The 13,181-nt window shown below is 36.9% G+C and overlaps 1 protein-coding gene across 1 annotated transcript in view; it reads right to left on the bottom strand.

The window, feature by feature from the left end:
- Nucleotides 1-13,181, bottom strand: part of LOC111153758 (Rho GTPase activating protein 20) — a 120,979-nt gene that overhangs the window by 96,367 nt on the left and 11,431 nt on the right. Inside the window, exon 2 of the mRNA XM_022512976.1 lies at nt 5,870-5,952. Coding sequence (XP_022368684.1) covers nt 5,870-5,952 — 83 coding nt within the window. The remainder of the gene's footprint in view (nt 1-5,869; nt 5,953-13,181) is intronic.

The following is a 13,181-nucleotide window of genomic DNA, read 5'->3' as shown; positions in this document are numbered from 1 at the left end:
TGCATCAGGCTAGATCCAGAAATATAATTGTCTTGTAAAATGAATTTAGTATTAGAGACCAGTTAGCTTCTAGACTGCATCTTTCCCCCTCTTTTTATTTCTAATCTGCTGTGGTGCTCAGAGAGTTTTTCTATGAGCATTCTGTATACTTCTACTTCTGTTGTTACTACTGCTACTGCTAGTACTACTAGTACTACTAGTACTACTACTACTACTACTACTAACAATAACCTTCAGACATACAGCACTGATTACAGGCTGGTGATTACATTAAGGAATTTACATATGTAAGACCCATTTAGTCTTCTTTACAATCTTATGAGATAGGTTATTATCCCTGGTTTAAAAACTTATCCAACATCATAAAGCTAGTAAGGACCAGTATTCAGGAGTCACACCTGGCAATCTGGCTCAAGAATCCATGCTCTTAGACGCTATATCATTGCCCTTTGTTTGACTGATGCAAAGAATATACCATCAAAACCAGAGACCTGCCACTTCTGATCCCATTTCCTAAGTCTATAATCAACTGTGTGACCTAGGGTAGATGTTTGACTCAATTTCTACCACATAAGGAGCCAGGCTCAATGAGTTACTTCTGGTTATACAATGCTATAATGATGAAGTGGGATTTTTCACTAACAAATTTGACTTTGCTGAATGAGTCAGGAGGTTTAAAGCCTGAAAATGAAATACATCTAAGGGAAGGAAAGAGGCAACTAATAATAACAAAGTCAATTTTCTAAGAATTTTCACACTTCATATTTTGTGATGAAAGCATTAGATTTATACTTTACAGAGGAAAACACTGACACTCAGAGAATAGGTGATTTTTCCAAGGTCACACAGAAAGTCAGGATGGACAGCTGGCATGGGAATGCAGCTAAAGCCCCAGCCCTTCCTGTGGCATCACAGAGGTGCCCTGCCTGTCCTCTCAGCAGCAGGGAGCAGAGATTGAAAAGGGAACCTATATAAAGTCCCTAACACGAAGTCTTGCAAACAGCACATACACAGTAAATTAATTCGGATGTGGGGATGGGAATAGGTGAATATCAACTGAAAAGTGCTAACAGATTGTAACTAAAAACAAAAGTGGGTGCATTTTTGCGTAACTTCTACAGGGTGGTACCTATCAAAACAAGCGAATTTCTGGAGGGAAACTCTGTATGACTTGAAACTCTGTGTGACTTGAATCTGTATGACTTGAACTCTCCCTGAGTAAACAATGAAGAAATACCATGAGAATGCCAGTAAATGTGGTATTTCTAGATCAGATACATGAGTTCGTGGGGTATTTTGCTGCATGAAAAAACTTCCTAACAATAACTCAGAGTCACTTTGTCAAAAGCAATCTGCCTTTCTCCCTAGCTAGAATTTCACCAATAACACTGACGAACAAGGAAAGTCTCTCATGTGTTGACTACCTACGGGAGGTCAGGAAAGGCAGAAATTTAAGAAACTACTAAACTGTGCAAACTTACTAAGTTCTGTTCTGGTTTGGAAATGGAGTCACTTACTCACCAATTCAGCCAACAAATAATAATTGAACACAAGTTATGTACAAAATGGCAGGTATGTCCCTGCATGGGACAGAATGGACAGAATGTCCCATTTTAAATGTCAGTGACTTTCAAGGGAGCATGACATAGATGGTGATGCCAAAGCAGGGGCAGGAATGCTTAGGATGAAAAGCTCCAGAAGTGTGAATGTTATCTCTAATGGGTTAGAGGCGCGCCTGAAGGAAGTGATACCTGAGCCAATGTGAGAGCGCAATATGCTGAGAACACTACAAGTAGTTAAGAATGACTAGAATTCAGAGTACGCATAAGGAAGTCTGACTGAATTTCACAAATCATAATTATATAGCCATAGAACTAGAGGTAGAAGGGTTTTATGAGAAAGTAAGTTCTACACAGTCTCATTTTACGTTTAAGGAAACTAAGTCCTCTAATTAGGTGCCCAGAATGTCCCCATGAGGACGCTACATGAGGTGAGGCTGTTCTCAAATACAGAACTGAATGCTGCTAAGTCTGAGAGTAAAAACAGCTCAATGCAGCCACGTGGGAGAACCACTATGACACTTACTAATATAATTACTTGGAGAAATCACCTCTAGCTGATCTGAATGGTATCCACATACAAAAAAAGAAAAGCTAAAGATCTATAAACCCCTTCTTATGTACTATAAGGGCTGATCCAAGAACACAGGAAATAAAACTTCAACATAGTTAACTCACCAATTAACCTAAGTCTTCCCTGTCTTTTAAAACTAGCTGGCGGTGGGTATTAAGGAGGGCACGTATTGCACGGAGCACTGGGTGTGATGCATAAACAATGAATATTGGAACACTGAAAAAATAAAGCCAAAAAAATTTTAAATACAAAAATAAATAAAGATACTATCTTATTAAAATAAATAAATAAATAAAACTCTTATTCATTAAATTCAATAAAAATTGAGGTGCAACAGCTATTAAATGAAATGATTCTTATAAATCCCCTGTAGATGTTTGCTAAACTTTGGACAAAAATTTTACCGTCATTAATTACTAAGCAACACATTACTGGGAAACCACAGTAGAAAACAGTAACATTCTGTCACAAAGCCAAAATTAAGTAAGGGTACAATACAAGAAATATGTAATGTTATGGTGACTGTGTATTTAATTCAAGAAATATGAAGTGTTACAGTACTCTATTTCTTTTACAGGTTAGTTCCCCATGATATTACATGTAAAGAAATAATAAAGATTCTTTATTCTTTTTAGGTACTAGATCTACTTGAAGCAAGTATGCTATCAGCTTGGCCTTTAGAAGGTTTTCATGTTTCCTGGGTGCAACTGATAGTAAGCAAAATTCTTTTTTTTAAAGATTATTTTATTTATTTATTTATTTGAAAGAAAGAGAGAGAGAGAGAGAGCAAGCACATATGTATGGGGGTGGGGAGATGCAGAAAAAGAGACAGGATCTCAGGCAGACTTGGTGCGAGCATGGAGCCCAACGTGGGGCTGGATCTCACAACCCTGAGTTGAAATCAAGAGTCGGACACTTAACTGACCAAGCCACCCAGGTTTCCCTAAAACCACTCTTTTAAAAAAGGGATTCTTTTGTAGCTTGCCATAGAGGTTCTCCACCAAGGGTGTACTGGAATCAACCATGAGGAATTTGCAACAATTTTGCAGCTGTCTGGATCCCACTGTAGAACACTAACTAGAAAGTTTTGGAAACCACCAAACTAGAAGACCTTTATAGTTCCTTCCAATCCAGAGATTATATTACCTACAAAAACCTGTACACATTCAATACCCAACAGCTTTCTTTTTGTACACACTGACTGCCCAACGTTGCACAGAGTAAAAGCACTATTTCCGTACGACAGATGAAGACCCTATTCCCCTGCGCTATGCACTCACTTTACTGACCTAGAGAAGCTCATAAGAAATAAATTGAAGAATAAAATATATACAACTTCAACTTAAATATACTTTTGTCCCCGTGGTTATCTTTACACAAGTCCACCATATTCCATTATTTCTGAGGCAGAATTTTGGGGAACTGACTCTAATGTAAGCTCTAATTATTGCAGAGGTGATGGGAAGGCCAGAATGGGGAAGGACATGGCTGTGTATTAGCGCACTGGTTCTCTAACTCACAGCAATTCCACTAAGGTGGGTTAAGTGTGGTCAGTGTATCTGACCCAGTACTTCATCTGCCTCTTCCTTCTCAACCTTATTAGACCCAGTTCCCTAATGTGATACCAACATCTATGTGTATGTATTCATTTCCATTCCTCCTTTACTACCATGAAATGAAATTCAGAGATATTTAACAGAATTTCAAAAGTATCAATGTAATGCCCTAACAGTAATACAAAAGGAAAATAGAATAAAAGTAATTAATAATAAATTATGTATTTCAATGCTCTTACAGGATGTACTAAAAGACAATGAAGTGCTCGGATGCTTATACTATGTACAGTTCATATATTTAAATTTAAGAAAGTCAGATGGTAAGAAACCGTAACACACAAGTACAGGAAAATGAAGTCAAATGATTTTCTGAAATGGTCCCAAACATTATAAAGTACAATTATCTTTTGATATGCGAGGTAGTGGCATTTCTGGAAAATTTAGTGTTTATTAAAACAAAAGCATATAAAAATACTTTGTCTTTTTATATAAAATAAAGTTAAGTTATAGGCAGAGACAATCATATAAAGTTGTTCAGCTCCCTTCACAAACATGCCATGCATGGGACCCTCAAAGCCACAGAGGTACCCCACAATTCTTCGATTTGCAGGATACCCTGTGCATTACATGATGCCTACCACCTCTGGCCATTGCCCACTAAATTGCTGAGACAAACTCAAATGCTCCACAAAATCCCAAACTTCCAAACACAAACTTTAAGTATCTACATGCATACTATTACAGATTCTCACAAGCTTAGGAGTAAGTAGGCCACTACTGGCCTCTGATCTTGGGCTGAAGATTCTCTGATATAAGGGCTCCTTATAATTGAAAAGCCCAAGACACCTCTATCCTAGAAGCTTCCAATAAGAAATTACACCTAAAACTGTTTTTCAAAAGTAGATAATAAAGTTATTTTTGTATGTATAATATATCCATATATACAGTTGTACTAATAATTCTGCCTCCTCTCTCTGCCTCCCCGCCAAAATACTTACTCGAGTTTTCTAGATAATAAAGGTCAAACTGTAAAAATATTACCATTATCTTTTTCCCACACTAAGGCAAAGATAAATTAATGCAAATAATCCAGAAGTCATTTATATAGGCACTGAAAAGTATTATTTATTTGGAAGAAGAGTATCTTCCTAATTACATTTTGATTAGGCTTCTATTAAAAGTAATTTACATTTCCTGATCAACCCATGCCTAATGTGTCTTCTAGGGACAGGTGGGGGAACTGCCGGAGTCTGAGAACATGCTGAGTACTAAGAGAGTGACCACAATACTCTGGAAGTTTCACTGATTGGGATTTGGTTCTGTAATTTATTTTTGGCACTGAAAAAAACCCCGCCATGCCTTCATACAGATTTTATGTTAAATTAGCACATCATTCATAGAAATATCAGGTATTCTCTCATTTTAAGTAAAGGGGATAAAGATGTCACTTTATATAAAAGGATTCACAGATTAGAGGAAAATAATCACAGGATTCCTTTGAACATAAAAACTGCTCCTGGTTAAAATGCCATTTAAAAATTAATACATAAGTAAATGACTGAATACTCATTCAATTTCTACATATTATGAAAGACTTGCTTAAAATGTCTATTGAAATGGTATTTAATCTTAATGGGTGAAATGGTCATTTCCACAGTAAGTTAGCCTGTTTTTCTACTTCAAATTCGACTGGTTAATTCACTTATTAATTTAATAACACATATAAGAAATCAGCATTCCATTTTTATAATCTCAATTTGGTTATCTTTCTTCATACCTAAAATTGGTAAAAATTTACCTCATACCCAGACACAAGTATCACCTTATGATAAAAAATGAGCTAAAGTTTCTGCATAATCAAGATATGTGGTGGTTAAAATAATTCATCTTTTAGTATTCTGATTGCTACTTGTTTCTATAAATAAACTTCAACAGTATACAGAACCTGCACATTTGTGTACTGATAAAGATTTTTAAATTAGTTTTAAAGCAACTGATCATACAGACCAGTTCTAAAAGGTTTTATGAGTCACATAAAATACACACCTTATCAAATAACAGCACAGAAGTCGTGTTTTCTATTATTAAACAGAGAATTTTGGTGCTGATAAAAAACAAAAAAACCTCACATAAAAAACAATAGCACATACCAAACGTGTAAAACAAGGCTATTCACTTACTTGGTACTGGGCCTTTTTTGTAGGGCTTTATCCAGGATAAGAGATGGGGCACTCCTCCTCCTTTCCGCAAGTGTTTTCATTTTCTGTTGAGAAAAAAAATAAATAAGTAAAATGAAGACCATGTGACTTGTAAAGCAAGTAAGTGCCAATTTTGAAACCAATTCAGCAAATTTTGTATTGCCTGCCCTTGTCTCTCAGAGTCTGCAGTCTCACCGTAGAGATAACATAACATTTTAACTAGGATAGTAAGTGTCAAAAAGTAGTAGAGGCTTTAAATATTTTTTATGGCCATAAAATGAGGAGGTTAAATATTGATCAGAGTATTTGGGAAAAGTAGTATCACACCCATTAGCATCAACTGTAGCTAATAGATAAATTGCTTACTATGTTCCAGCCCCTCTGCCAAAGGCAGGACTGGAGAATCTCATTTATACTCCAAAATGCCATCTGAGTAGCTCTATTGTCTCTCTTTCATAGGCAAGACAGGCCCCAAACTAGGCCTCAAGGAAAGTCGGGATTTGAAGAGATCAAGTAAAGTCAGAAAAAAGAAAAAAATAAAACCATTACAGCAAAAAAAACTAGATTCTTACACATTTAATAGACTTAAATATTTACACATTTAGGGATCCCATCTTCCAAACGGAATTTTTTTTTGCTGTAACTTAAAATAAAGACCAAAAAGGCCATTTTTTTTTCTTTTTCTTAGTGGTATATAAACATAGGCTTAACTATAATTCAAGAACTTTGTTTCAAACAATATTTATATAATTTTTGGTAAATGGAGATTTATTCAACTCAGATGATCCAGATAATCACTCTCTACATTCAGTCTTACATATTTAACAATTCTAGACAGAGTCCATGGGCCTGCCGCTGGAAACTAATGAGTGAAACCAGCAATTTGCTCCTTAACGGGCAGGAGTGATGTCCTTCCTGCTCTATTCTCTCACCTAATCCTGGCCAGAGGTCTCCCCGGCCGCCGGAGGGCCTAGGCCAGCCATCCTGGGAACTGGGTGCTGCTTTAGGAGGAGCCACAGAAAACTAACTGGTTCAGGATCAGTATACCTCATTACATTATTCATAAAGGAACTGTTTCTAGTAAAATCAAACCTAGATCCTAGCACAGGAACAGGGGAATAATCATCTAGTGAGAAAGGGATACAGGACTTCTTTGGTACAATTCTTATCCCCCAAATTCACCATGTCCTCAGGATCTTTCCACGGTTACCGTCCTGCCTCAGTGTTGCTGTTCCCAGTTAATCTTTTGGCTCACATGTGGAAACTATATGCTCAATTGAACCTCCTTAGTATCGCTCAGAGAGCAACGGACATAATTACATAAACCATGAATAAAAGACAGGAAGTAAATGGGTGAGAAATAGATAATACCATACTTCTCAATCAGGAATTATTCACCAGGAATGAGTTTTAGGGAAGGTTAAATTGTATACCTTTCTTGTTTACACGATAGGTACTTATGCCTTTTCTGGAGAGAAAGCCCACAGTTTTCATCAGATTCTCAGAAAAGTCTGTGATTTTGGTAACCTACATTATATCTTACAGCTTGCCAGCTCCTTGCCACTGTTGCCATTACTCACATCTCTTGGGAACATAACTTTCCTGAATCCACCATTCTGAGGCTAGTGTGACTGCAGAGGTGGCGGGGGGAGGAGGGAAAATCTGGGAGACAAGTACTTGCACTGCAAGGTCCAGTGGCCTATCCCCATGTGAAGACGCTCAACAGTGAAAGACTGATTTTACTCAGAAGGATGGCTGTTTGTTCACAGGCACATATTCGGAGGATTCTGTTTCACTTTTGGCTCTGGGCTAGATTCCTACCTCCAATCCTCTGGACTCCCTTTTTTCAGCATCTATTTACTATGCTTTGAACTTTGAAAGGTGCTGAATCCTTTAAGTCTTACCTGGGCTCCTTACCCTCCATTTTGAGCTAGACTAGGGTGTGCCTAGTCTCCTTAGTGGAACCACATTCCTGGATCTATCTCAGCAGCCTTGCTTCTGTGGCCTCTAACCCTCTGACACCACGCTCCTCACTGAAGCTTCATTCATACAGGATTTCCAATTCTGCCCTCCTCACCTTTCAGGTTTACGAAGAATTTAGAAATGTTCAAAAGACAGCCATAAATAGGATTGAAAGTGTTGGGGAAAGAGGAGTCTGTGAGAAAAGTTAATATGATCTGAAGTTCTTCATTTGGAAGGAGAAATAATCTTCAAATTAATGCCAGGTCATAATATGGATGATAGAAAGTGTCTTCCAAGGAAGAGAACACAAAAAGAATTGTTGCTAAACTGTAGACTGAGAAACCACATTGATCTTGGGTAGTGGTTCTCTGAAAAATCTTAAAAAGCTGTGAATTACATTGCACACATAATTTCAAGGGGTTCAGAGACCTGCATAACATGGATTCCTTAGGGATTCATGGGTTGAAACCTTTGACATAAAGAAATCTTCCTGCGAGCGATGGCTGTTAAACATGAGAATGAATAATCAAATAAGGGTGACCAATCTTCTTTTGTAAAAGTGCTTTTAAAATAGGAGTTTCTCATGGACACCTAACACAGGGGTCCATATCCACAGTAATTAGACCATGTTTCCTTAGTTACAAAATAATCAGATGTACGAGGAGTCAAATGTAGAGTGCATCTACCTCATCTAGTGGATTCATGGGCAACAGAACATAATCAAACAACTGGAAGAATGTTATTTTTATTTGAGATCCTACTGTTTGTAGTAATTCTCATCACTATTGAGATATGCAACCCAACACAATTTAGTCACTTCTCTGGACTTTCATTTTCTAATCCAGAAAATGAGAAAATTTGGACTGCACAGTCTCTTATAGACCCCTTCTATTTCTGATATTCTCATGTTAAATGTCTACCAAGGATTCACCCTAGATATGCAAGAAAATAAACATTATATTTGCCAATTTAAGATTCACAGGATTCATTCTTCCTGTAAGTAATTAAAAGTCTTAGCAGCACCTGGGTGGTTTAGTGGTTAAGCTTCAGACTCTTGATTTCAGCTCAGGTCATGATCTCAGGGTGGTGAGATCAAGCCCTAGGTTGGGCTCCATACCAGGTGTGGAGCCTGCTTAAGATTCTCTCTCTGTCTCTACCCCTGCTTCCACTCCTCCCCCCCAGTGCTTTTTGTCTCTCTCTAAAAAAAAAAAAAAAAAAAAGAAATATTAAGCATGGGCAATATAATAGGAGCTTAATAAACAGATTTAGGTGTCAATTCATTAAAATTATACAGAACTCTTTCTTTTGTTCAAAAGCATAGCAAAACAAAGGGGCAATGGTGACTTCAAAACAAATTCACGTGTCTATCAAAGAATCTGTTCTCAGGCAATAAAGACTTGGATTTTCATCTTTGTTTATAAAAACTATGTGAAAAACAATGCCTGAAAATAGAGACTATTGATTCCTCTACAAATAGATTACCGCGTAAGCTTGTCAGGGCAGGTTGAGGCTACGCCTATACTAGCACCAACACATTTCAGTTGTTCAATGACAGTAAAAACTATGATTCTTTGCCTCACAGGGGAACAGAGGCTAGGTTTAAAACAGTGCTTTTTGTTGTTGTTGTTAGCTTAAAAATCACAATGTACAGTATGAATTTTCAGAATGCCCACATGCTTGATGTTCACAGCTAGATGACTCCACAAATACTAGATGCCATTCTGGAATTGAATATTTTTAAAGAGATCATCTGTTTTCTTCTTCTTCTTCTTCTTCTTTTTTTTAAGAGAGGGAAAGAGGAGGAAGAAAAGGGAGAGGGGCAAAGGGAGAGGGAGAGAGAGAACCTCAAGCAGGCTCCATGCTCAGTGCGGAACCTGATGCAGGTCTCGATCTCACGACCCTGAGACCATGACCTGAACCAATCAAGAGCACAATGCTTAGCTGAGCCACCCAGGTGCCCTAGTAATCTATTTTTTCCTAAATTGACAAACTACATAATAGGTTAAATAATTAATTGCATTGAACTTTAGGTAACGATTTTCTTGATATTGTACCACTTACCTAGTCTTCAAGGGCCCAAAAAAACTAAACAAGAATTTTTATGAGCTAAAAGCAAACATGAAGTAGCATTTATTTACCCCTCCATTTCCAATTGGGAAAGATAAAGAGGACCTTGGAAGAAGCTGTAAAAGGGAATAAATGTGATTACATTTTAAAAATGGCTGTGTTTTTACTAACAGCAATTTATTAGGGAAGTATAAGATGAACAGAAGAAAGTCATTAGATCTTGGATTTTCTAAGCTGTCTCTTCTGCAGTTACATTCAGTAATAAAGGCAAAGTCCTATTCTGCCAAAAAGTAAAATAGAGGTCATAATTGAAAATGAGAACTGAATGCCTATAATTAATTTTTAAAAAATATTTCAATAATGGCTAAATTGCTGGAATATTACCAGCTAATCTGCAAGTTGCTTTCCACTTTGACTCTTCTTTAATCAGTTATATTCATTATATGTTCAATTCCCTGTGTTCCAAACTTGCTTCGCATATTATGGCTCAGTTATAGCATTTCATATTATATTATTTATCTTTCTGCCCATTTCTAGAGAGCAGGGACTGTAACTTCTTTCCAAATTTCTCCAGTCCTTTAATAGTTATTTACTGGAATTCTGCTCTATAGTAAGTGTCTCTTTGTATTCCCAAAGCCTAGTACGATGCCTGGTACAAACTATATACTCAGTAAGTGAAGGTGTATGTGAATTTAAAATCCACTATCCTCCATATCTGTATCACTGTCCCCATACAAACCTTTCAGAGGCTCCACTGGAATGCTGTTATTAAGGAAATGTAAGCATTGCTATGGAACCGGATGGGGAAGAGTCATCCTTGTATACTGCAGATTACATCTTCTAACATAGTGCTCATTTACTACTTGGAACTACAGGTAAATATTTGATGATTAAAGTTAATTACCTGCCAACAAATGGTGCAGGGACACCTGGATATCAACATGCAAAAGAATTAAGTTGTACTCCTATCTCATACCATATATAAAAATTAACTCAACATGAATCAAAGATCTAAAAGCAAGATATGAAATTAAAAAAAAATAAGAAAAAAAAACATAGGCAGACCATTTGTGACCTTGGAGTAGGCAATGGTTTCTTAGATATGACACCAAAAGCACAAGCAACAAAAGAAAAAGAACATATAAATTGGACTCTGTCAAGATTAAAAACTTCTACGCTTCAAAGGGTGCTATTAGGGAAGTAAAAAGAAAATTTACAGAAATTTTCTTCTATTCTGTGGGTTATCTATTTGATAAAAGATTTGTATAGAAAGAATTGTTATTGAATTGTCACAATTAAATAAAGATAAATAAGCCAGATTTTAAATGGGCAAAGGCCCTGAGTGGACAGTTCTCTAAAGAAGATACACTGGCAGCCAATAAGTTCAAGAGAAGATGCTCAACATCATTAGCCATCAGGGAAATTCAAATCAAAGCCAGGAAATGTGACTTTATACTCATCAGGATGACGATAATAAAAAAGACATAGGAAGTGCCAGCAAAGATGCGGATCGACTCAACTCTCATAAACTGCTAGTGGGAATGTCAAATGGTGCTGTCACTTTGGGACCTACTTCAGAAGTTCTGCAAACTGCTAAACACAGAGTTACATAGGATCCTACATTCCCTCCCAGGTACATAAACAAGAAAAATGAACACATGTCCAGAGAAAAACATGCACGTGAATGTTCACAGCAGCATTGTTTATAAGAGTTAAAAAGTGGAAAACAAGCCCAATGTCCATCAACTGATGAATGAATAAACACATTGTGGTATATCCATACCATGGAGAATTACTTGGCCATAAAAGACACACTGACATGTGTAACAACACTGATGAATCCTGAAAACATTGTGCTTATTAAAAGAAGTCAGTCCTAGAGGACCACATGTTATTATGGTCCCATTTACATGAAACATTCAGAGTGAACAAGTCTACAGAAACTTAAAGCAGATTAGTGTATGCCCAGAGTCTGGGGTGATAAGGCGACTGGGACATGATGATGAAGGGGTGTGGCATTTCTTTTTCGGTAATGAAAATATTCTGAAATTGACTGTGACAACAGATGCACAAGTCTCTGAATATACCATGCCATGTGAATTATATCTCAGTAGAGCTGTGAAAAAGAAAAATAAAGAGCTAAATACCAGACTACAAAGCCACTGGGTTCCATCCCAGCAAATTGGCTCACAGCCAAGAGTCATAATTTTCTTTATGTATATAATAATCATCGTGGTACAATACAAGAAAATGAAAATTATTTGCTTTTTGTCCATGATGTTTTTGTATGAAATGTGTGTGTGGCTCCCCATTTGAATTCCTCAGAGGTCTGAGTAATAGGCCCATCAATCCTCGCCTGTGGCCTAGCCTCACCATTTTCACACAGTAAATTTTCAGTAGCAGTGGATTAAGTCAGTGAATTAACACTGCTCATATCTGAGAGTTTAAGGTGGTGATACGAGTGTGCCTATGTAGGAAAATGAAACTGTAGACAGGTAACTGAAGAAAAATATTTTTTGTCTTTTATTTTCAACAAGTCAGAAAACACTGTTTACATAAAAACCTGTAGGTAGTCTCTCGTTAGAAGTTAACTGCATATTAACCAAGAGATACAGTACTATTTTTGGAACCTCTGAATCATTCTGTATCTGGTCATTCCTAATTTTCAGAGATTAAAGGAAAAGAATGCCTGTCAAATGAAAGGAAATGGATAAAAGATTTAAGTCAGGTGCACTGCAATTTTTCATACTTTCTTCTGTTACAGTCACTTCATGAAGAAAAACATCTAAGCACTTCAGCTGAATTTAAGTCAACTGTGCTAAAGTCACTTCCAAACATTTAAAATTAGCATAGCAATAAAATGAGGGCTTTGAGGAAAGCTTTTATAGAATTCAAGTTTCAAGGCTAGAAAAAAAATTAATCAAATTTACAAATTAGCTTATTCAAATGTAACCATTAACCCTTTTGTGGCTAGTCTATACAATTTTGTAAGCAATAGCTGTTTCTTTCTTGTCTTCCCGAAACATCTGCAGTATTTAATTTGTGGAGACACACTTCAGGGACACTGGCTCTGCAAGAAAACAAGAAAATTAGTTTTAGCCTTGCACCTTGCTTCTACGTCCTATTGTCACAACCAGGTTTTGGCCACTGGGTGAGCTGAAGCTTCTCACTACTGTCACTTCGGTCTGGGATGTGTGTGATCCTCTATTTCCTCACAATCATCCCATCCAGAATCAATTTGAGCATTTCATTAACACAAATGTCA

The sequence above is a fragment of the Enhydra lutris genome, unplaced genomic scaffold, assembly GCF_002288905.1.
Source record: "Enhydra lutris kenyoni isolate GAN:26980312 unplaced genomic scaffold, ASM228890v2 scaffoldscaffold34, whole genome shotgun sequence".
NCBI classification, from domain to species: Eukaryota; Metazoa; Chordata; class Mammalia; order Carnivora; family Mustelidae; genus Enhydra; species Enhydra lutris.
Note: the sequence above shows the minus strand (reverse complement) of the source record. Positions and strands in the feature narration are given on the sequence as shown.